Source organism: Colossoma macropomum, unplaced genomic scaffold, assembly GCF_904425465.1.
Source record: "Colossoma macropomum unplaced genomic scaffold, Colossoma_macropomum, whole genome shotgun sequence".
Taxonomy (NCBI): Eukaryota; Metazoa; Chordata; class Actinopteri; order Characiformes; family Serrasalmidae; genus Colossoma; species Colossoma macropomum.
Window position 1 is genome coordinate 43,023,585 of NW_023494785.1, and position 24,991 is coordinate 43,048,575.

The following is a 24,991-nucleotide window of genomic DNA, read 5'->3' on the forward strand; positions in this document are numbered from 1 at the left end:
GAAACATGTTTGAAAAATGAGAACTTTTTATATTCACATAATGTAAAGGTTCCATACCAATTTGAGGATCCCAATAAAGCATAAAGCATCCTTTCTGGCACCTTCATTTTTAAAGGGAAATTCCATTAAAAATTTCTGCATAATTAAATGGCTAAGATTTTAAAAAGTCATTCAGAGTGGTTTGGTGTGAAACGCTCCGTTCTAGAGAAACTTACCGAGTCAGAATTATTCACAGTGGTGGTGATAGGAACCAGACATCCACCTGTAAAAGCTCCCTCACAGAAAGTTACTACATGAAATGGTTATGAATTCATAACCATCTGTTCTACGATAGTTTTGCGAAGGTTTTGGCCTTAAAATCCATTCATGGTGGAGGGATACATAATATGCAGGGTGTTGTGAGGCCAAATAGTCCCCAAAGAAAACTTATTATTTCAGATTTTCCACTATTTCCCATCATCAACATTCCATATAAACTCAGAAGACTTGTGTAGGTTCACTGGTGGTTCTGGATAGTAAATAAAATGTCTATATTTGTGTTGTAGTCATGGCGACCCCTGGTTCCTATCACCACCACTGTAAAAACCTAACCATTTCACACCAAACCGCTCTGAATGACTCTGTTTACATGACTGTTTATGCAGACTTGTTGCAAAATTGGTGGAATTCCTCTTTAAGAGTGTACCTTGTTTTTAACTGAACAGCCCTGCCATTAATATATATAGAAAATATAGAAAATATTTTTATAGAACATTTTGTTTTCCAAAAAAGTCCTCTTCCCATAGCACATGACTCTATTGTATAAAAATATACAACTCTCTCCAATATCAAAAGCCAACATTTATCTCCGCTCAGAAGGTCCGGAACAGGCATTACTGTCCATCTCCCTGCGTTTGAACTGTCCGTCCACTTCTCTCACAGCTAGGGCTGCAACTCATCGACTAATCTATGGACTATTACTCGATTAATGGACTAAGTGAATCATTAAAAGCCTCTCATTTCAAAGTTCCTTCTTCTGAAAGTTGATTTCTTCTGAAGTGAAAACAACAGAAGCCATATCGCCCCCTACACTTCCTGTAGTGTATTGCAATTTATCAGAAAGACCACATGGATCATTTGACCATTATAGAGCGCTTTGTAAATGAAACAACAGAAGCCATATCGCCCCCTACACTTCCTGTAGTGTATTACAGTCTGTCAGAATGACTGTGTGGATCATATGAACATTATAGCGAATGATGAGTCAGCTCTTTTCCGTAATCGCCGATGACTAATCGACTTTTTCGAATGATCGTTGCAGCCCTGATCCCTGCATGTCTTCCTTTATCACATTCAGTGGTCTCCCCCCCCTCTCTCTCTTGCTCTCTCTCGCCCCTCTTCCTCCTCCTCCTCCTCCTCGTCCTCACTGGTCCACCAGCCGGCTCTCGTATTTGTTGAGGATGTTGCGGCAGCGGCCCAGTTCCTTGCGCATGTCGGCCACTTCCTGCCTGAGCGCGGCGTTCTCACGCTCCAGAAACGCGGCCCGGACGGAAATCTGATTCTCCTTCAGCCGCCGCGCGTCCCGCGAACGCTTCGCCGCCTCGTTGTTCTTTGAGCGCCGACTCCAGTATTTCTCATCCTAGACAACAGAGAAGGAGAAACAGAAGAGCAGACAAGAAAGATTAATATGGCAAGAAACACTGTACTGCTACACTGTTATACCACTATGCCTTATCCAGTATATTAACCCTTAAATGGCCAGCGCCCACCGGTGGGCCCAAAGTTTACTACACACTTCTATAGTCTAAGAATAACTCAGCCAGTTTGCATTGAAGTCCCTGTAGTCAGTGAATAATAAGCCTTAGTATGTAATAAACCTGAGATTTTTCAGGTCAGTGATGGGTCAGTGATGGGTCATTCTACAGATATGTCCATTTTTGTGTCCCTAGCGTTTACAGATATATTACACTTGAAAACGTTAGGCTTACAATTTATTTTCATTTAAACAACAATTAGACCTTCTTGAGCCTCAATTTAGCAATATTGGTTTTTAAATCAATCATATAGATTTCTAAGCACCACAGAAGATCTTGTCCCCACAGTCGTGTGTAAAGGCTGAGGCCATATTTTGAAGAAAAAAACACGTTTTTCTGATATTTTAACTGCAATAATCTATAGTTAACTATGGAATATGTAAATTAAATAACAAAGAAAACAAACGCCAAATAAATATTATAAAATATTTAATGAAAGTTCCCCAGGAGTCGCTGGTGTTACTGCGTAACAAAAATCTCTTATTTTGAAATAATCACACTGATGACATCACTTGACTTCCTTTTACCTGTTTTCTGAGGATCTATGAAGAAAAGCACATGGTGAGTCCACTGTGACTTTCAGTTATCAGAGATTTTCTCATTTAGCTCATGATTTCATATGAAGCTTTTAGCTGAAGTCACTGGTGTGACCGACTTTATTCTGAGGTCACTGGGCTTACACCCCACCAATTAGGTTCAGTCTTCGCGGGGCTACGCAGACAGAACGTCCACTGTAAAAAGGACCATAGAAATAAATCTTGAATTGAACTGAATTGAAATGGTTCATCACAGAGAAACTGACCAACTCAGATTTCTTTACAGTGGTGGTGATAGGAACCAGGGGTCGCCATGACTACAACACAAATACAGACATTTTATTTACCATCCAGAACCACCAGTGAACCTACACGAGTCTTCTGAGTTTATATGGAACGTTGATGATGGTAGAACAGTGATAAATCTGAAATAATGTTTTTTGGGGGACCAGTTGGCCTCACAGCATCCTGGATGTATCCTTCCACCATGAATGGATTAAATAAAAATTTGTTTTAGGCCAAAATCTTCTCTAAACTATCGTCTCAGTCATCAGGCAGTGAATTCATAACCATTTGATGTAGTAACTTTCTGTGAGGGAGCTTTTAGAGGTGGACGTCTGGTTCCTATCACCACCACTGTGAACAGTTCTGACTCTGTAAGTTTCTCTAGAACAGAGCGTTTCAAACCAAACCACTCTGAACGACTCTGTTTACATCTCAACCAGCTAATTCTTTATTTAAATGTTACTGGTTCTTCACTCTCACATTTGCAAAGTTCTTTGCTTCTTTCAAAGATTCTTTAGAGAAGCACAGTGGTTCTTCTAGGGCAAAGAACCCTTTTAAGACTGCAGATCCAACTTTTTTATATTATGCTCTCAAACACTATTTTATTTTGGCTAAAAAGTAAGTGAGTTCATACTGTATTGAAAATTACTGTAATCGAACGATTCTGACGATCCTGGTTTGGTGAGATCGAGTAAAGATCGGTGCACTTTTACGAGTCAGAGGTCACCCCCGGTCACTGCGCTGTGCCGTTTACCTTCATGTGGTCGGGGACGATCATCTTGCGGGCCTTTTTGATCATGGGCTGCGGTTTGAGCTCGTCCTCGCTGAAGCGATGCCGCCGGGGGTCAAACGCCTCCTGACCCGGGACGCTCGACAGGGCCACGTCCACAGGGTCGGGGTCAAAGGTCCCCATCATGTCGTTGCCATTGGTGATGGGTGGGGCAGTGAGTGGGGGGGTGGAAGTGGAGGAGGGGGATGGGGAGGGGTCCTGGCTGCCCTGAGGAGTGCCTGAACAAAACAAGGCAGAAGAAAATCAGTTTTAAAAACTGTGGTTGTGTCAGGGACTCATTCTGAGTGCTGCTGTATACACAACATAAATGTACAATCACTTAATGTTATTCATTTTTATAGAATAATAACATATACAATGTATTTTAAACACTAAAACTAAGTACCAAGTATTTCAGAAAAGAACAGGAACTTATTAACCCCCTAAGCCCCACGCTTATTATTCAGTTATTAAACTTAAGACTTATCATTCAGTATCCATTATGAATTGTTTCACCATTATGAATGATTCAGTATCTGTCATGAGTTATTATGTTTCTACAATTAATTGTTCAGTAATCACTATGAATTATTTAGTGTCTATTATGAATTATTCAGTAACCATTATGAATTATTCAGTAACCACTATGAATAATTTAGTGTCCACTATGAATTATTCAGTGACCACTATGAATTATTCAGTACCTACTATGAATTATTCAGTATCTACTATGAAATATTCAGTAACCACCATAAATCATTCAGTTCCCACTATGGATTATTCAGTAACCACTATGAATTATCCAGCAACCTCTTTGAATTTTTCAGTATCTACTATGAATTGTTCAGTACTTACTGTGAATTATTCAGTACCTACTATGGATTATTCAGTATCTACTATGAAATATTCAGTAACCTCTATGAATTATTCAGTATCTACTATGAATTATTCAGAAACCACTATGAAATATTCAGCATTTACTATGGATTATTAAAAAACACTACAAGACATTGAGTATGAACTATGAATTATTCAACATATGCACTATTAATTATCAGAATTACTTTATACATTAATCTGCAAAGTAACTTGTTTTATATTACTGAAAACACTGACTCCATTTTTGTCTAACAATGTGGTGCTCAAGAAGACCTCAATATATTACCTACTGCAGTTTTCTAAAGTCTCACCAGAGGGCAGCAGCAGGTCAAATACTGCATCACCCATTATTAACTCCTTATGCTCCATACATTACATATAAATCTCAATTTCTCCTTTATTTAATCTTTGGTGGTTACAGTCAGAAGTCTCAAGTGAAAACATCTCTCTGAAATATGCTTTCCAGAGATGTTTCCTTCATCATTTTCTGGACCAGTAGTGGAAAAATCAAACTGGTTGAGGGAAAAACTGACGCCGCTTATTAATTCCAGACCTGAAGCTCAATAAATCAGACTCTTCTCACTTAGTTTTAGCTTTTTAGTAACACTTCAGTATTGGGAGGCATTATAATGCTCTTATTAAGCCTTATTAAGCTGGTAGCTGCTAACTGACTGGGTGCTAATTACTACTTTATTAAGCAGTAACTTGGCTGAGATGAACTTTTTCCAGAGTGCTGTCTATCTGTGTATTTCACATCCTAATCTTTTGCACATCGTTCATTCATATGAAGACATGTGGTGCTATAACAGGTCACGCACTGACTCTGTTAATAAGTACAGTTTATGCAGACTCTGATAAGACCTGAAAACCACAGATTAACCCCTTCTTAGCGCAGGTTACCTGAAATGTTCATACGAGAGCACAGAGTCAGTTAATAGTGGTTTATTATTGAGGTAATAAGCATGTTATGGAACCGATGATTCGGTGAGACTGTGATGTATAAATAACTTCACTCGATAAGATCATTTTATATCAGTACAAATGTTATAAAGACACAGGTTACAATGTTATGAAGACACAATAAGAGCTACAGGAATATCATCATCATATTCAACTAGGCTACATTCTTCATACATAACATAATATTGGAAAATAAGATAAGAAAACACATTCTCTCTCTCTCTCTGTCACTTTCTCAGTATCTCTCTCTTATTCCCTCTCTCCTTCTTTCTCTCTTTTAACTCTCTCTCTCCGCTCTTTCTCTTTATCTCACACTCTCCCCATCATTCTCTTTTCTCTCTTTATCTCTCCTCATTCTCAATCTCTCCTTCTTTCTCTCCTCTTTTTCTCCTTTATCTCTCTTTTCTCTCCCCCCTTTCTCATTCTCTTTTCTCTCTCCTTTTTCTCTCTCCTCTCTTTATCTCGCACTCTCCCCTATCATTCACTTCTCTTCCCTTTTCTCTCCTAATTCTCATTCTCTCTCTTTCTCTCTCCTCTCTTTTTCTCCTTTATCTCTCTTTTCTCTCCCCTTTCTCATTCACTCTCTCCTCTTTCTCATTCTCTCTTCTATCTCTCTCCTCTTTTTATCTCTCCCCTTTCTCATTCTCTCTCCTCTTTCTCATTCTCTCTCTCCTTTCTCAATCTTTTTTCTTTCTCCTTTCTCATTCTCTCTCTTCTATCCCTCTCTCTCTCCTCTTTTTCTCTCTCTCCTCTCTTTATCTCACACTCTCCCCTATTATTCTCTTCTCTCTCTTTATCTCTCCTTATTTTCATTCCCTCTTTTTCTCTCCTCTTTTTCTCCGTTATCTCTTTTCTCTCTCCCCTTTCTCATTCCCTCTCTCTCCTCTTTCTCATTCTCTCTCTTCTATCCCTCTCCTCTTTTTCTCTCTCTCCCCTTTCTCATTCTCTCTCTGCCCTTTCTCATTTTCTCTCTCTTTCCCTTCTCATTCTCTCTCTCCTCGTTCTCATTCGCTCTCTTCTATCTCTCTCTCTTCTCTTTATCCCTCACTCTCCCCTATTATTCTCTTCTCTCTCTGTATCTCTCCTCATTCTCATTCTCTCCTTTCTATCTATCCTCCTCTTCTCTCTCGCTCTTCTTCTCCTTCATCTCCCTCTGCTGTCCATCATCTGTCTTTCTCCTCTTTTCTCTCTCTTTCTCTCCTTTATCTGTCTCCTCTCCCTCATTTTCTCCATCACTCTTCTTCTCCTTTATCTCTCTCTCTCTCTCTCTCTCTCTTTTTTCTCTACTTTCTTTCTCTCACACTCCTAAGGGCACAACATGTCAATATAAACCATGTTATATCAGGAGAGTGTATTTCAGTAAAATTTTATATTCATTTTTCTGAGGCATTATTCAAAAATATGTTTGAAAAGACACGAACAGAGCTCTTTTACATATATCAGTCTAACAGGCTCTGCCTTTTTAATTCTAAAGGATAAAGAGAGGAAAACAGTCTTGTAAAAATGATTAATACATAAAACCAGGCACGCATCAATGTGGGAAGTGGTACCGATACCGATATTCGATATTTCTTATGTGCATATCTGCCGATACTGATACATAAACACTTACAAAACATCTGAAACCTGGATTTGCATTAAAAATATATAACGTATTTAAAGAGAGTTACAGCGCGGTGAGTGAATAAACTGTTGATGTTTTGGTGCAGGGGTCAGAACCCAAACTGTTAAGAAGAGCCATTTTTCCCTTTCAACAAAAATCAAGCCACATTGGGAGCTACAACAATGTCCATTTTACCATCTTGACTGTAAATATGTCTCGGTATGTGTTAATGAACGAGTATAGACTAAAAATATAAACAAAAACACAGACTTACTCTGCTTTAATCTTTAGCTCAGCTAAAGTTTCTTGTAAAATGTCTCTCAACGTTCAAGTTCTTATGGGGGTGAAGTCGCTTCTCATTCACCAGCTTCTTGTTCTAATTTTCCCGTTCCACCTTAAATGGTGCCTGAGGTGCCAGAATGTGACTGCTGTACCATTTAAGGTGGAACAAGAAAATTTGAATGAGTAACTGACTTCAACTTTTTAGTGTTTGGCAGTTTCTCGCTGCAGATTAAACGTATCAGGAAACCAGCTGGAGTGATAAATACAAATAAGTCCATTCACATCCATATTATCAATGTCCATCTTAAATCTCTCTCTTTGCCTTTTCGTGAGCTACTAGCTAGGCGACACTGTTGTCTGTGTTGCTATAGTGACCAGCAGTGTGCGCTGATCTTCAGGGTTAAAGGGTGAATTAGCAGTTCTACATTAACTCCAGAGTTTAAGACCATTTATTGTTAAACTGTGTTGAACGATTAGCAGAGCTTTATTTTACTGTAAAGGAGGATTATTTTATTTTTACCTACAAATCTAATTCTGCTGTGGAGCCGAACAGGACAGTAAAAGAGCCGCATGTTGCCGAGCCCTGATTTAGTGCAGCGATCCACCCTAAACATTCTCCTCTTCTGAAGTGCAATAACTACATCATCAAATATCAATATCAGTTTTCCCTCTTAGCGCTGTTATCAGATCAACTAGGACACTGTTGTGAACTGTTCAGCTGCACCAGAAAGGGTTCTGCTTTTGTGACAAGCTTGACAGTTGGGTGCTCTATAGAACCATTTTCAAAAAGACTGTTGATAGAATCACATATACAACACATTCCCCATCAATCTGAAGAACCGTTTCACCATGCAAAGAACCATTTACGCATGAAATGGTATATAGAACCATGAACACTCTGGTGCAGCTCAACAGTTCACAATGTGCATGCTTAAAGGGTTCTTTGCATGGCAAAATGGTTCTTCAGACTGATGAAGAATGTGCTGTATATGGTTCTATATAGCACCTTTTTGAAAATGGTTCTGCTTTTGTGACAAGCTTGACAACAGAACAATTGAAGAACCCTTTTTTGTTTTGTGTAGAACCACTTTCAAAAAGGTTCTATAAAGAATCACGTAACACATTCTCTATCAATCTAAAGAACAATCTCACTATGCAGAGAACCATTTAAGCATGAAATGGTATATAGAACCATGAACACTCAAAGAACCATGTGCATGCATAAATGGTTCTTTGCATGGCAAAAGCGTTCTTCACATTATTGGAGAATGTGCTGTATATGGTTCTACATAGAACCTTTTTGAAAATGGTTCTATGTAGCACCAGAAAGGGTAACGTAACATAACATAACATAACAATAGAAGAACCCTTTTTTGTGCTCTATAGAACAATTTTTAAAAAAGGTTCTATACGGAATCATACACAACACATTCTCCATCAATCTGAAGAACAATTTCACCACGCAGAGAACCATTTATGCATGAAATGGTATATAGAACAATGAACACTCAAAGAACCATTTTTGAAAATGGTTCTATATAGCTCCAGAAAGGGTTCTTTGCACAGCAAAATGGAGAATGTGTTGTGAATGTGATTCTATATAGAACCTTTTTAAAAAAGGTTCTATAGAGCACCAAAAAGGGTTCTTCTATTGTTCTGCTGTCAAGCTTGTCACAAAAGCAGAACCCTTTCTAGTGCTATATAGAACCATTTTCAAAAAGATTGTTAATAGAATCACATAAACAACACAATCCCCATCCATCTAAAGATCCATTTAAGGATGAAATGGCTCTTTACAGAGCTCATGGTTCTAAATAGGACCACCGCCTTCACTAAAGAACCCTTGGAGAACCCTTCTTTTTGAAGCGTGTGGTGTAGTTCTTTGTGATTGCTAGTCTAAGCAGAAAGTTCTGCTCCTGAGCTCGGCTCCACGTTCTCTCGTCACTCACACGCTCGCGCAAACACATGCGCCGACACTCCTCCCACTCCTCCTCCCACTCCTCCTCACTCTGTTCCTCTCGTCCTCCGCACGTGAGGGAGCGCGTGCACCCGCACCACGTGTGTGAAATGAGGAAGAGATTTGAAAACACGCGAAGAGACAGACTCCCTCGCTCGCTCGCTCACTCACTCACTCTCGCTCGCTCACTCACTCACTTCCTTTCTTTTTTCTTTTTTTTTATGGTTCTGGCCAAACTGTCCTGCTGTTCCGTTATCTCTCATCCCTCCCCAAATCTCGTTTTCTCTCTCGTTTATCTCGTGTACTGTCCCTCTGACTGATAGCAGTTACTGTACATTCCAGGCCCAACCCAACAATCTTAGCTGGGCACGGTAAACAAACACACGAGACCTCATGAATCAGACCTTTCAGGGTGGTTCAGGTTGCTGCACGACCGCTGTGCCATTAAAGGGCCCATATCATTGAAAACTTCTATATTGTTTTAATAATAAAGGGTTGAAATAGTCATAAACAATGTTCAAGTTTCTAAACAGACACTCCCCCAGTTTAAATAACAGCCCATTTCAAATTCTTTGCTTTTGTGATGTAACAAAAATCTAAGTATTTACATATATCTGCCTATTCAGCCCACTCCTGTTTAGCCCCGCCCATTCACACTGAAGTTATTAGAAGCGTCCCAGTCCAGACTTCTTTTCTGGACGAGGCACAACCAATCAGAACAGAGCTCATTTGCATATATCAGTCTTGGAGGTGCAGTAACAAAAACAGCCTGTTTAATTCTTAGGGATAAAGAGAGGTTGGAAAAATGAATTCAAGCTGTTTTTGACACCACACAAACTGTTTAACTAGATTAAATGAAATAAAATAATACAATAAAATACAATATAATATATAACAATATATTACTAATAAATGTAGAATATGGGCCCTTTAAAACAGCTGGTGAGGTTTTCATTTTAGGGGTGTATTCAATAAAATGAATATAAAAAATGTATTGTACAAAATAAATTGAGCAGATTAATTTAGGTTAACGTTAGAAGTTCATGGCTTTGCAGCTTATGCTTGATTTTCTATGAAATTCTGTTTCATCTTGTATGAAATACAAAAAAATGTAGGATATGGGCCCATTAACTGTACAGGATAAACAAAGGCCTTATAGACATTAAAAAATGTAAAATGTAAAAATGTCTTCAAAGAGGAGCAGTTATTTATTATCGCCCATCGCTAATTCTTCAGTGATATGAAGCTGAAGTCAGATATTCACCAGCTTCTTGTTCGAATTTTTCCGTTCCACCTTAAACAGAGCAGCAGTTACATTCTGGCGCTTCAGGCATCAGAACTGCTGGACTATTTAAGGTGGAACGGGAAAGTTAGCTAGCTAGCTACCGAGACATTAGCATGCTATTCGCAAATTTTTATGCTCGTTATGAAGAAAACGAACATAATACACTGAAACGACATTAAACTAAAAATAATACAGTGGTTATCGTAATTTTTAGCAGAGAAAATACTTAAATTTGTGGGTTTCTTTGGTCTCTTGTTCCGCCATCTCACCTGTTTTTCTGTTTGGAGTCTCTGAAAAACCTAACACTTCGCTCTGCCCCGCTATCTCAAGAAAAATAGGGACACCCTACTCCTAGATGGAACGAGCAAAACAGAGGGCTAAGGGCTCAGTGGTAGGGGCGAGGGGTGAAATGGGACTGGGCCTAAATGTTTGAGTTAAATTTAGAGCAGCCAAAAACATTTAGCTGCTCCAGTGTCAGCTTAGCACTAACATACTAGACACAACTAGCTAGCAACTACACATACGATGAGAATCCCAAAGGTGCTAGCAGAAATTAGCATTTGTAGAGGTTGGAGAGGTGTTTTTTCTTCGTTTTTGATTGTATTCTGACATCCATGGCCTAAAGGACTGACTCTAAATATCACCACTGATATATAAATAAACATATTTGTTTAGTTTCACCCTTAACTCTGAGGCTACAAGCTATAAAGCTACCTTTTGTAGCCAAAAAAGTGTCAATGAACATTCAAAGAGCCCTTTCCATTGTTATTATTATTATATATTTATATACACTGTGTCCAAAACCACATAATCATATTTATATATATGTTGTATCAGAAACCACATAATCATGTCCTTTAGAGACACTGAACAGCTCCACACAGTTTGAGACTAACCTAGCGTCTGCCTCAGGGATGCAGTTAGCACCATGCTAACAAGCTTCTGTTACCTGTTAGCTACATTAGCCTCATTTCTCCAACAAGCTAAAGAAGCTAATTCAGACACCAAACATGTCTTGGCTGAGTGGGAACCACTGAATTGAAGCAGAATGTAGATTAAACATTTACACAACTGATTATCCAAAAACCTAAAAACAGATGAAACCGCATAATATTCATCTGCAACCTCATCCACAGTGCTAACAAGCTGGTATACGACACAAGCCCCTCAGGATCACCACAGAGGTCCCCCAGTGTTTACTGAGCTAACAGTGCTGGACAGTGTATCCTCACCCACCAGTATATTACTGCAACAGTCTGACCTAGTGCTCTAATACATAAGTCCATCTTAATTTACATTTAATCAGCACAGACATTCTTTAAATGGGACCAAACAAACAGATTGTGTGTCTTTCTTTTTCAGCACTACTAACTGAAGTTTAAATGAGTCGAGGCTCAGTCTGAAACCGAAAATCAAACATAGGCTGTAAAACATTTGAGAGACATAAACTTTTAATTAAACCTCAATTAATCTACTTATCGCTGTTGTCAGAGCAAAACCTCGTATCTCCAAAATGGTAACTTTACAGGAAAAGCAAAAAACCTACTTTACTTTTAATGTAAGTCAATGGAACCAGACTTTTTTCCAAGCCATTTTGGGTCATTTCTTTTGGTCCATTCAACAGACATATTCAAATTATGTACAAAACTGAAAAAAAGGTTTTCTTTCGACGGCAGCGTTATAATCTATGACCACTCAAATATTTTTTTACCAGTTTTCATTGATGAGCTCTTCAAGCTGACCTCACTGAGCTCTTTAATGCACTGAATTTCTTTTAAAGGGCCCATATTCTAAATTTTTATTGTACCTTTAAGTTGGAGTTAATAAAATTACAAAAGGTTTGTGTGGTTTTTTTTTACCAAAAACATAATTCATTTTTACATGACCATTTGCCGTCCCCTCTTTATCCAGTAGAACTAAGCAGGCTGTTTAGTTCCCTTTACTACTGTAATTTTATATATTTAAAAAATATATACATATTTATATATAATTTGTAAACACCAGCTGCCCCTTACATTTTGTGAAAATTTCACACTGAATGGACGGACAGAAATGTTCTAAAATTATTTGGAAATATTTTATGTTGACCTCCTTCTCATGAAAAGTTACCATTTTAGACATACATAAAACACAAAAGGTTTTGTTCCGACAGCGACATTATGCAAATATTGCTCCTTTCACTGCTTCCCAACAGCCATGAACAGCACAACGCTTAATCGTTTTCCCAACATCTTCCACGCCAATAACTACAGTCTGTCTGCAGGAACAACACTCCGCATCACTTCAATGAGAATGGGCGGGGCTAAACTGCTTTTGTCTGATTGGGTGGTCTTATGGAAATGTGTTTGTAGTGACATCACAACCATAATAAACAGCCTTCTTTTTTGCAGATGTTTACATACTACACCAATTACTATTTGAACCATTACTATTTGAACAGAAGCTGCTAGCATTCTCACTAGCCCACACTGAAAAAAGTGACTGAATTCAAATGGTCAATGTGAATAAATTATATTACAACACAACTGCCTGATGTAAGTTAATTGGACGGCAATGATTGTGTTGGTCTAACATGTTTTATTCACATTTGAAACAAGTAAATTTATCAGGTTTTTTTTTATAAAAGACCAAAACTCACCGTGCAGGCAGTCGTTATTCCTCATCATGTCCAGGCCGAGCAGCGTGGGCGAGGAGGAGGCGGAGGCTGATGAAGATGAAGATGATGACGATGAAGATGAAGAGCAGGGCAGTGGAGAAGTGGGCGTGCACTGCGAGCTTTGTGAGGGGACCTGTGCGGCGTTGGAGGCGCCGTTAATGCTGCCCATGCCGTTCTCCGTCAGGAACTCCTCCAGGTCCATGTACTGCAGCTGGAACAGGCCGCCGTCGCACGGTAGCGTCCGCTCCCACAGCGGCCCGCCCATGAACCCGTTAGCACCGCTGGAGAAACTTGTGCTCGTGCCGCTGCCATCTGACGCGAGGCCACCGGTGCCCCTCCCACGCATGGTACAACGTCCCATAGAGTCCTCATCCACATCTAACCGGTCCTTATCTGAGGGACAGAGAGAGAGAACCAGCTCAGAACTCAGCTTCCTGCCTGTTGAATGACTACTGTATCTATACAAATTTAGTGTTGCTATAAAACCTTGTGTGATTCCCATTCTTTACTTTAAAGGGTCCATAGCATTGAAAACTAAACTGTCCTTGCTTTTAGGAATTTAACGTTGTATGCAAAAGTTGTTAAAGTTTTGAAATGTACTGTTCCCTCCCCAGACCATGCAATCCATATATGTAAACTAGGGGGCAAAAACATCACATTGAGTGTGTTTACATGCGCTTAATAATCCGATAACTGCAGAAAATCAGATTTTGTCAGTAATCCGATTAACAGGTTTATATGCACTTAAGTGATCAGATAATGGGGAAACTCTGGGTCTACATGAGTCAGACAGTAATCAGATTTCTACTTTGCAACCAGCCAATAAACTCACAGAAGAAGACGTGACGTAAACGCAACGTAAAACTAAAACTTCATGCCGCAGCTTTTTTTATAAAACATTGCGCCACTTTAGCTGAAAATATGAACATCCATCATCTAGAAGATGAAGAATAAGTAAATCTTTTATTTCGTATTTGGTTTCAGCGTCGCTCCAAAAGTGTTTTGCTGCATCTCTTTGATGACGCTGCTCGCTTATTTCTGGTACTGCCATCTGTTTTCACACATGCACTGAGACATCCGAAAGAAATCAGAGTAAGAGTTTACATGCATGAGAAATCTGATTACTGAGCTAAAATCCAGCCTCTTTATTGGATTTCTTAATCAGATTTCTAGATCAGAATATGGTGTTTACATGACTATTTGAATAATCGGATAACTGCAGAAATCCGATTATGATCACTCAATGCATTTGTGCTGTCACAAAAACCAAGGCATTTACATATATCCACCAATTTCGCCCACTCACACTGAAGTTATGAGGAGTGTTGTAGCCTGTACTCCTTTTTGTATCAGGCAGCCAATCAGAATAGAGCTCATTTACATATATCAGTCTTAAAGGCATAGTAACAAACAGCCTCTTCAATTCTAAGAGACAATGAGAAGTTAAAAAAGGTCATGTAGAAAAATTATGATAGTTTTGAGCACATAAACCTCCAAAAATGCCATAAGTTAATGTCAGGGAAAATATAAAACATAAGTCCTTTAACATACATTAATGTAACAAGATCTGTACTTCGTAAAAGTCATTTTGGACCATTTCTGTTGGTCCATTCATCATGACAGCAAAGCTATGCAAGTAGCAGTGGTGTAAATCTATGACCTCACAAAGCTTTAAATCTATTAAAAATAACCAAAACATGGACAAAACCCAGTTTTCAAGACGGCTGCTACTGTTTTTAGCTATGTGACTGACTTTACTCCATGCTTACAGATAACAGTGTGTCAGACTGAATAATTCCATGCTAATTGCTAATGAAGTTCCATTCCCTGTTAGGTACATCAGCCTCGTAGCTCCAGTGCTAAAAATAAAGAAGCAAACTTCAGACATCAAACACGTCTCGGCTGATCGACTACATTTGCGGTAAGGAGGGAAACATCTGCGCCCCAACTTTTATTCAGGTGGGAGCAAACATTTTATTTTAGACAAAATATTGACTTCAGTGAAAATAACTTCATTAGCATGAGCCAATTCATGCTATTTCAAATTATAGTTCAAACTGACTTTTATTATTCATGTAATGTATCAAACAAGACTAAGTTTTATGTAGAATGTTGATGATGGTAAAAATAGTGGAAAATCTGAAAAAATAAGTTTTCTCTATTTTTTGCCTCACAACACCCTGCATGTATCCCTCCACCATTAATGGATTTTAAGGTCAAACTCCTCTCAGAACTATCGTAGAACAGTGTCTCAGGCATCAGGCAGTGAATTCATAACCATTTCATGTAATAACTTTCTGTGAGGGAGCTTTTAGAGGTTCCTATCACCACCACTGTGAACAATTCTGACTTATTAAGTTTCTCTAGAACAGAGCACTTCACCCCAAACCACTCTGAATGACTATGTTTACATCTTAAACGTTTAATTATGCAGAATATGTGAATTGGATTTGGTGGAATTCCCCTGTAGGCCTAAAACTGAAAAAGCAGTAACATTCTCACTAAAGAGTTTTTGGCTGAAAGTGAAGGAAAATGGTAGTAAAAATAAAAAAAAGCATTCCTGGCTGCTTTTGGACTTTTAAGGTCTAGTAAGTCGTAAACCAAAATCTCTCTTGTGTAATCACAAAGGATCAAAACAAGTTCTTTTGATTCAGAAACAAACAACTCATTGCTGACCCTGCTTAGTTACTTATGCATGCCAATACTCTTAACTCTGTCTCAGACTGTAAGTAATATGTCGTCAACAGCTAACGTTAACAGTTCTGTGTTTCTATATGTAGCAATCCTTATTAGTCCTAATGTAAGGCTGGAGTCCACTCAGAAAAATACTGTACCTTTCGGGGTACAAACACCGTCACTGGGGTCGTGCATCTTCAGTACGTTTAGTTAGCTGTTCTATGTTCTGCTTCAGTTACGTATTTTAGGTTGTATTGCCTCTATACACCCTTTGCTGACTCTTTATTTTTCTTTCAAACAAAATGTTAAAGGAAAATGACAACAACTTTCTCATTTTCTGTATAATTAGTGGTTAAGATGTAAACAGAGTCATTCAGAGTGGTTTGGTGTGAAATGCTCCTTTCCAGAGAAACTTACCAAGTCAGAACTGTTCACAGTGGTGGTGATAGGAACCAGACGTCCACCTCTAAAAGCTCCCTCACAGAAAGTTACTACATGAAATGGTTATGAATTCACTGCCTGATGACTGAGACACTGTTTTATGATAGTTTAGAGAAGATTTTGGCCTTAAACTCCATTCATGGTGGAGGGATACATAATATGCGGGATGTTGTGCAGCAAAATAGTCCCCAGAGAAAACTTATTTTTTCAGATTTTTTCACTATTTTACCATCATCAACATTCCATATAAACTCAGAAGACTCGTGTAGGTTCACTGGTGGTTTTGGATAGTAAATAAAATGTCTGTATTTATGTTGTAGTCATGGTGACCCCTGGTTCCTATCACCACCACTGTAAAGACATCTGAGTCTCTACAAACATTTCACACCAAACCACTCTCTTTTCCCTTGTGAAAGTGAATGTACCCATTAAGGTGTGCGTCTGTGTGTGTGTATATATATCAGAAATGATCTACATGTAAACGTGTTAGCGTAGCTCCACGGCTGCCCCTTTCTGCTCTTTTTGAACCTCAATACTACTTTAAAACGTCTTTCTGTATTTAAATAACTGTTACATTTAATCACTTAGAGCCATTTTTAAGCAATGAAGCTAGATCTCATATATCTGGTCAAAATGTCCACAATCAGGAATCTGAACTGCTGCAAATAAACCCTTGGAATGAATGAAGCGGGTTAAGTCTGTGCAGTCTCAGATCCAAATGCATCTTCCTTGTCCAGAAAAACATTTTTTGACCATGGACTGATTATGAATTCAGCAATTTTCTCTCTATAGTGAATAAGGAGAGACATCATCTCTATATAGTCAGTTTGCATTCAGAAAATCCTGTCAGTTTTCCACAGAACTGCCTCTCTGCGTACGGCACAGCTCAGGGCCACGTTTCGATCTGAATCTAATTGATTTTACAGGAGCTGGAAGCTGGAAAATTCTTCACTGATTGCATCTATAGCTTTTCAATTTCCTAGAAGAAAATAACAGTGCCGTATTTTAAATTGTAAATCCAGTTTTAGTCCCTTTATTAAACATACAGACAAAATTCAGGCTACAAGATGGCTGCTGCTACTGTTTTTAGCTATGCTAACATACTTTGGTCCATGTTTACAGATAGCAGCGTGTGATACAGTGTTAGAAACCACATAAACAATTTTATTAGAGTTTACTGAAGATGTCCGCACGGTTTAAGGCAAGCATGATACGCTGTGTGCAGTTAGGTATGCAAACGGCACAATGCTAATTGGGTGCTAATTCCATTTCTTGTTAGCTACATTAAGGCTAATTTATACTTCTGGCTTGATACATGTAAAGTATCTACGTCAAGATGGGGTTTTTGAGTAAATGTAGCTTGCTGAAACCATTAAATGACCTCCAAATTTTCAGCCTTGCATACGCAACCGATGCTGTTGCCATGGTGACAGTGTTACTGGCAAAAATGAGTGATCATCAGAAGTGAGGTTTAGCAGGGTCGATTGTTTTTTAAGGTGGGAAAAGGCGGGAGGACACTCTGCACTCTTAATATTGTGTTGTGTAATACTGGATGCACCTGGACTTCAACAGGTCCATGTCAACAACAGCAAAAGCTTGTCAAATTGAACTATTGACATCTGACTGTGGTGGTTTGCTGCCGCAGGCCCGGCGTCAGGAGATCATTTACCGAGGCAATGTCCCACTAGCCAATCCTCATGCCCCGCTAAACCCCCACATGCTTCTATAGCAGCAGGCGGCAAAACACAGTCAAAGTGAAATTAAATTTGCTGTACGCTGCCTCTGCACGTCACATGCTCAATATAAAAAACTGCTCCAGTTAGCATAGCAGGGTTTGGAGCTCCTTCAATGTATCTTTTAGTGTTTCTCTCTGCTGTTCACACCTAGTTCAGCTCAAGAAGGGATTAATTAGCTAATAATATCAGGTACTTTAACCATAACTATAACTATGCAGTGCAGAGGTTTCAGGACTGAAGCTGGACTTTGAACTAACTGCACTAGCAAACTTACAGAATCACGTCTGTCGAAACACGACGTCGTTTTCCGACCCACGACATTCAGTCTGATATTTAACGTTTATGTTTCTCCATTCAGACGTCATTTAAATCTCCAGAAGCAGAGAGTAAAGTTATACCGGCTGTCTGCAGCTCCGTTAGGGGGACGACTGTTTATCTCTCGGCTGTTAACAGTCTAGCATTGTTCACATCTGTGTTAATTAGCTGCTGTCGTTACCCTCCTATGATCACAGAGTTTATCTCCTCTTTATGCAGCACCATGGGATCCTTTACCCACGCTGACGTGAAGAGCCGGTGGGCTTCTGTGCTTTTAGATGCTTTGAGACTCTCCAGAATAGGGAGAGGGGCTGAGTATGAGATAAATATAAATGTCTGGAAAACACTAATTTGGTAGCTTTCCACCAGTTTAAGTGGGATCAGGAGCTTGGGGGGGGGCTTGACTTTGCAGAGGTAACGTTTTTTCTCTTCCAAAGTAAGGAGAGTAATTTTAGCCATCTTTCACCTCTAGTCACAACAGAAAAATCATGTGACTGAAACCCTAGGATATTGGCTGCATTATAGACATATGCTGTATGTTTTGGGAAGATAGTAGATTTCCTAAATGGGTAGATGTTTGGTGGGTTGCTGTACATGTGGCTTTGAAGCAAAACGGTTTAAGTTCGTATGGCGCGGGGAGCATATGGCGCGCCTCCCTCTGACTGTGATTGGTCCTAATCACCACCTTGTTTGTTCTGAGACCTCCCCTGACTGTGACTAGTCCTAATTAGGAATTCTTTTGAGACCTCCCCCTGACTCTGATTGGTCCTAATCACTTTGTCATTTGTTCTGAGACCTCCTCCTGACTCTGATTGGTCCTTATCACTGTATCATTTGTTTTGAGACCTCCCCCTTACTGTGATTGGTCCTAGTCACACTGTCATTTGTTTTGAGACGTTCCTCTGACTGTGACTGGTCCTAATCACTGTGTCATTTGTTCTAAGACCTCCCCCTGACTGTGATTGGTCCTAATCACTGCCTTGTTTGTTCTGAGACCTCCCCTGACTGTGACTAGTCCTAATTAGGAATTGTTTTGAGACATCCCCCTGACTCTGATTGGTCCTAATCACTTTGTCATTTGTTCTGAGACCTCCTCCTGACTCTGATTGGTCCTTATCACTGTGTCATTTGTTTTGAGACCTCCCCCTGACTGTGATTGGTCCTAGTCACAGTGTCATTTGTTTTGAGACGCCCTGACTGTGATTGGTCCTAATCACTGTGTCATTTGTTCTGAGACCTCCCCCTGACTGTGATTGGTCCTAATCACCGCCTTGTTTATTCTGAGACCACCCTCTGACTGTGATTGGTCCTAATCACCGCCTTGTTTGTTCTGAGACCACCCTCTGATATTGATTGGTCCTAATCACCGAATTGTTTGTTCTGAGACCTCCTCCTGACTCTGATTGGTCCTTATCACTGTGTCATTTGTTTTGAGACCTCCTCCTGACTCTGATTGGTCCTTATCACTGTGTCAAGACCTCCCCCTGACTGTAACGGGTTTAAATCACTGTCTCATTTGTTCTAAGAACACCTCATTACTGCCTTGTTTCTTTTGAGACCTCCCCCTGTCTCTGATTGGTCCTTATGACTGTGCCATTTGTTCTGAGACCTCCCACTGACTCTGATTGGTCCTAATCAGCCTCCTGTTTGTTCAAAGACCACGTCCTGACTGTGATTGGTCCTGATCACTGCATTGTTCTGAGACATCCCCCTGATTTTGATTGGTCCTAATCACTGCCTGTGATTGGTTTTAATTACTGCCTCGTTTGTTCGAAGACCACCCCTTTACTGTGATTGGTCCTAATCACCACCTTACTTGTTCTGAGACCTCCCTCTGACTGGGATTGGTTCTAATAGCTGTGTTGTCTGTTCTGAGACCTCCCCCTCACTGTGATTGGTCCTAATCACCATCTTGCTTGTTCTGAGACCTCCCCCTGACTGTGATTGGTCCACTGCACAAAGCGGGCTTCTTACAACAAGTGTTTCTGTAGTTCAGTCTCATTTAGCTCTTTTGTGTTTTGAAGTATACTGCTGGCTTTAGAGAGAGGCAAAAAATGTCAGACTTTAGTCTTCATTTTCGTACATTCTCCTTTGAACACTGCCCCCTAGTGCTCACATTCACATTATGTGCAAGTTTGCGGGCATAAAACCCGGCCAATATTTGTGGGCTATGCAGATGCAGCTGAATAATTCAGCCTTTAGCCTCGTAGCCCAAGCTCAAAACTAAAGAAGCAAACATTTCTTGGCTGATCAACTACATTTGGAGTGAAAGGGAGGAAACTGGTTGCTTTTGATTCTTCGCTAATCGCTTTAAGCTACCTGTTCCATAGAAAAACAAAAAATACCCAATTCGTTTACCATGTGACTGCTAAAGAGAAGATTATGATCATTATGTCTCACGTTACACACATGGAAGTGTCCTTACCCTTGATTTCACAACAGTCTCTGAAGCGTTGATCCCCCTTCATTGGCAGCTGCAGTAGGGATTTGAGGTTAGCCACAGAGTTTATTTGTCCACCGCTCAGGGAACCTCCTGGCTGGTTAGAGCTGCCACACTGCGGGCTGGCTCCAGCAGGGGGCAGGTCAGGGGGCAGGAGCTGAGAGAGCGGCCCGGCCATCAGCTGATGCTGGACGAGTTCACTACTGCTCAATGAACAGGCAGCAATAAATCACATGACCCTTTATGGTGAGTAAACAACTGCTATCTTGGCAAGTGAAAGCAGCTTTAATGTAGGCAGTTTGTTTAATACGTCTCATCATGAGACTGCTGTAAGAATATTCAACGACTTCTAGACATTTTTATGATGGAATCAGGAAAATGGGTTATTAATGTAGTTTACAATGGACAAATTCTCGTATGCAGGTAAGTCTGCTATCTATACAGCCTGCAAGCCAGTCCTTGAGGAAATCCAGTCCACAGTTTTGCTGTATCCCAGCTTCCAATACACCTGTACCAACAAGGCCGAAGTCGGCTTCCTATTTACTTGCTTCTTTTACGAATTTTCTGTTCCACCTTAAATTGTGCAGCAGTTACATTCTGGTGCCTGTAACTGCTGCACAATTTAAGGTGGAACGGAAAATCTGAACAAGAAGCAGGCAAATAAGAAGCCAGCTTCAGCTTAATTCACATATAAAACGCTTGCTTCAGCTGGGATTGAGCAAAAATACGGACCGTGTTGTCGTCCCCCAGGAGTGGGCTGGTTATGACTGGACCATAATCTCTTACTGTTAACAGATTGCAGCTTAAACTGTAGTGCATTGCATTAAATGACATCTAGATAAGTGAATATAGGCATAATATCTAATATTTCACATTATAGGATTCAGAGACAATTAGAAGGTTATTCAGACTATATTTTTACTTCTGTCAAACATTATTTTTTAAAGTATTGACCGTTTTACTTGATCAAATGACTTAACCTCATTAAAAGTGTCAAGAAAAATAACCTAAGACTGAAATGTAGGCAACACATCTCATATTTCTCCTTATAAGGTTGCTGTAAAAACATTTTAAGCTTATTCTGCCCGATTCTGGATCATTTTAACTAATTTTACATCATCTTAAGTGTAACTTTTGTGCCGTACTGTTAAAAAACTTTGCTTGCTTCACGAAACGATGCTTGTAAATTTCTTTCCCATTGCCTTGAGGTCATTTCACTTCATAAGGTCACTTTATGTAAGTACAAACAGGAAATTAAGTGGTATAAGCAGATGTTGACCACCAAGCCACCAGGAGGCCCCACAGATTTGCTACGATGCTATGTTTTGGTTTAGCTTTGGAACTTTAAAGGGCCCATATCATGTAAAACTGAACTGTCCTTCCTTCTGGGAAATAAAAGTGTGATGTAATGTGTAAACACTGTCGAATTAAATGTGCCGCTATATATATATACACATATATATATATATATATATATATTTATACACACACATATATATAGTGGTCTACCAGGTGTTTCAGTTCTGGACACTCCTGTACTTTTTCACTTAACAAACACATTCATATATTCATATTCATATGTGTATATATATATATATATATATATATATATATACACATACATATTTATATGTATATATGTGTGTCCACCTATCCAGTCTACAGCAGTCTATCCCTGCCCATTCTTGCAGAGGTTATAAAGAGTGTGTCTGCCTGGACTGCTTTTTGAATGAGCCAGCCAATCAGAGCAGAGCTCATTTACATATATCAGTCTTAAAAGGACAACCAGTTTTATTCTAAGGGATAAAGAGAGGTTGGAAAATGGTTGTGTACAAATTTATTATGACATAAAAGCACCCAAATGTAATAAGTGGACTTGTTGGATATGGGCCCTTTAAAGATTATACTTCTCCTATACATAGTTATTCAATGTTTTATTGTACTATATTGAACTTTTTCCCAAAAAAATGAATGAAGTATTATTGTTTTGTCATTCTAGTGTAAGCAAATAAAACAGACCTGATCCTAACACATCTATAATGTTCTTATAACAATCTTACAATGAGAAATATTAGCCATATTGCCTAGATGTCATTTTGTGTGGTGCACTGCAGTGCAAACTCTAATCGGTTGAGAGCAGTAGATTACAGGCCAGTGTTTACCAACCAGATCACTGGGCTCCATATGTTCACTCTAACCAGGATGAACCAAGCAGTCCTAAACATATCTTACCTGGTACAGGTGTGCTGGAAGCCTGGATACAACAAAACTGCGGACTGGAATGGATTTTCCCAAGGACTGGCATGGGAACCACTGTTTTAGACCGTATAGTTAGCAAGCTAACTCACTCTGCCCAGCCTACATTAAAGGGTAACTCCACCAATTTTTCACAATTTACATTTAATACAGTGGCTGAGATGTAAACAGAGTGATTCAGAGTGGTTTGGTGTGAAATGGTCTCACATTTCTTTACAGTGGTGGTGATAGGAACCAGGGGTCGCCATTACTACAACACAAATATAGCTATTTTATTTACTATCCAAAACCACCAGTGAACCTACACGAGTCTTCTGAGATTTATATGGAATTTTGATGATGGAAAAATAGTGGAAAATCTGAAAAAATAAGTCTTTTTGGGGACTATTTTGCCTCACAGCGCCCTGCATATTATGTATCCCTCCACCATGAATTGATTTTAAGGCCAAAATCTTTCCAAAATTATCATAAAACAACACCCCAGGCATCAAGCAGTGCCATTTCATGTAATAACTTTCTGTGAGGGAGCTTTTAGAATTGGATGTCTGGTTCCTATCACCACCACTGTAAACAATTCTGACTTGGTGAGTTTCTCTACAACGGAGCATTTCACACCACACCACTCTGAATGACTCTGTTTACATCTTAACCACTAAATTACGTGGAAATTTTTGAAAGTGTGGTGGCATTCCCCTTTAATTCACCCAGACCTGGCTTGGGAGGACACCACTCGGGTGGAATAAGTTCACATTAATCATGTGATTCTGGCTTAGCTTAACCAGTTACTCATGTAGAAACGCTGAGAAATTGGTGGAGTTCCCCTTTAATAATGTATTATCGTGACAGCTGAATCAACAGCCAACCACACTAACGTCCAGCCTGCATATCAAGAGCCATGAAGACATAAACGCAGTTAATAGTTGTGCAAACTCACCTTTAGGCTTCTCAGGAGAGGATTTCAGAGAAGGGGAGTCATGCATGTATGTGCATGTGGTTGTAATCCAGAGAGTAAAATCTGTCAAATCTGTCAAATCTGTACAATCCCTTCCAGCCTGGCTTTCCAGCTCCAGCAAAAAACTTCGCAAAAAAATAATAAAAATATTATTATTTGTATTCAGCCAGTTCAGATATTGCTTGAAGCAGATCTTGCAATTAAAAACCAGATGAAAAAAAGTTATTTAAGGGGATAAAAATCCAGAAAATAGTGGCAGAAATGCAGGAAAAGCAGCGTCGTCCTTCTCAAGAAAAAAAACAGCAAATGAAAACAAAACGAGCGAAAAAAAACCCGTGCACGAGACGCCAGTCGCAGCAGCGCGTGTGATTGGTCGGATGTTATCGTGTTTTTTTTTTTCCTCTCTCTCTCTCTCTCTCTTTCTCATCCAGTCGCTCTATCGCTTTTTCCTCTTCTTTCTCTCTGGTGATCCCTCTCTTCGTCCTCCGTGTGTGTGTGCGTGTGTGCGCGCGTGCGTGTGTGTGTGTGTGTGTGCGCTGTGTCCGCGCTCAGCTGGAACGAACACGGGCGAAGTCACGTGACGTCACACCTCCCCCTCCCCCCCACCTCTCTCGCTCTCTCCGTCTCATGAATATTGAAGAGACACGCCTCCTCGTGAGAGGCACGCGCGAACGCTGGGGGGGGGGAGGGCGGTATCCATCAATGATTAACTAATAAATCAATCAATAATAACCTCACATGAGCGATATGTGCGGGGACTGTTTGGTGTTTTCCGTACAGAGTTCAGCTGTAAACAATGATTATAAATAACATACGATATAATAACAGCCAGCGTTCATAAAAGTCCCTGTTTAAAAGTTTAAAAGTCTTATAATGAAGCCAGGCTACATTTTAAGAAAACAGCTGAACACACTTATTATTAAATTAACTTTATATTAATTCAGTATTTTATTATTGTGTATATAAATCAGTATACAAATGATTTATATATAATTATAAAAATAATTATACATTTTATACAAAAATAATACATATATAATATATAATTTTATATATGACTTCTTTAAATATTTACAAATATTTCTTTATTCTTTACTTTTTTTTACTTTTATTTTTTATATATATATTTTTTACTTTTATTTTTTTTATTTTCAACAAGTAATCTTCATT

At 39.4% G+C, this 24,991-nt stretch overlaps 1 protein-coding gene across 1 annotated transcript; it reads right to left on the minus strand.

Moving 5' to 3' along the window:
- Positions 1 to 1,255: 1,255 nt before the first annotated feature.
- Positions 1,256 to 24,743, minus strand: dbpb (D site albumin promoter binding protein b). Its single transcript, XM_036595604.1, has 5 exons — positions 23,804 to 24,743; positions 20,599 to 20,816; positions 12,988 to 13,398; positions 3,369 to 3,622; positions 1,256 to 1,618 (listed from the first exon to the last, which is right to left on the minus strand). Exons 2-5 carry the CDS (start codon positions 20,789 to 20,791, stop codon positions 1,403 to 1,405), a joined length of 1,074 nt encoding a protein of 357 aa, XP_036451497.1. The 5' UTR covers positions 20,792 to 20,816; positions 23,804 to 24,743; the 3' UTR covers positions 1,256 to 1,402.
- Between the last annotated feature and the right edge of the window lie 248 nt (positions 24,744 to 24,991).

Bases quoted from the DNA above. Each gene is read 5' to 3' on its own strand.
- dbpb (XM_036595604.1), bottom strand. From the start codon at position 20,791: ATGGCCGGGCCGCTCTCTCAGCTCCTGCCCCCTGACCTGCCCCCTGCT. The intron at 13,399-20,598 runs GTAAGGACACTT...TCTGTCCCTCAG, and splicing joins AGACTGTTGTGAAATCAAGG to ATAAGGACCGGTTAGATGTG. The intron at 3,623-12,987 runs GTGAGTTTTGGT...TGTTTTGTTCAG, and splicing joins GAATAACGACTGCCTGCACG to GCACTCCTCAGGGCAGCCAG.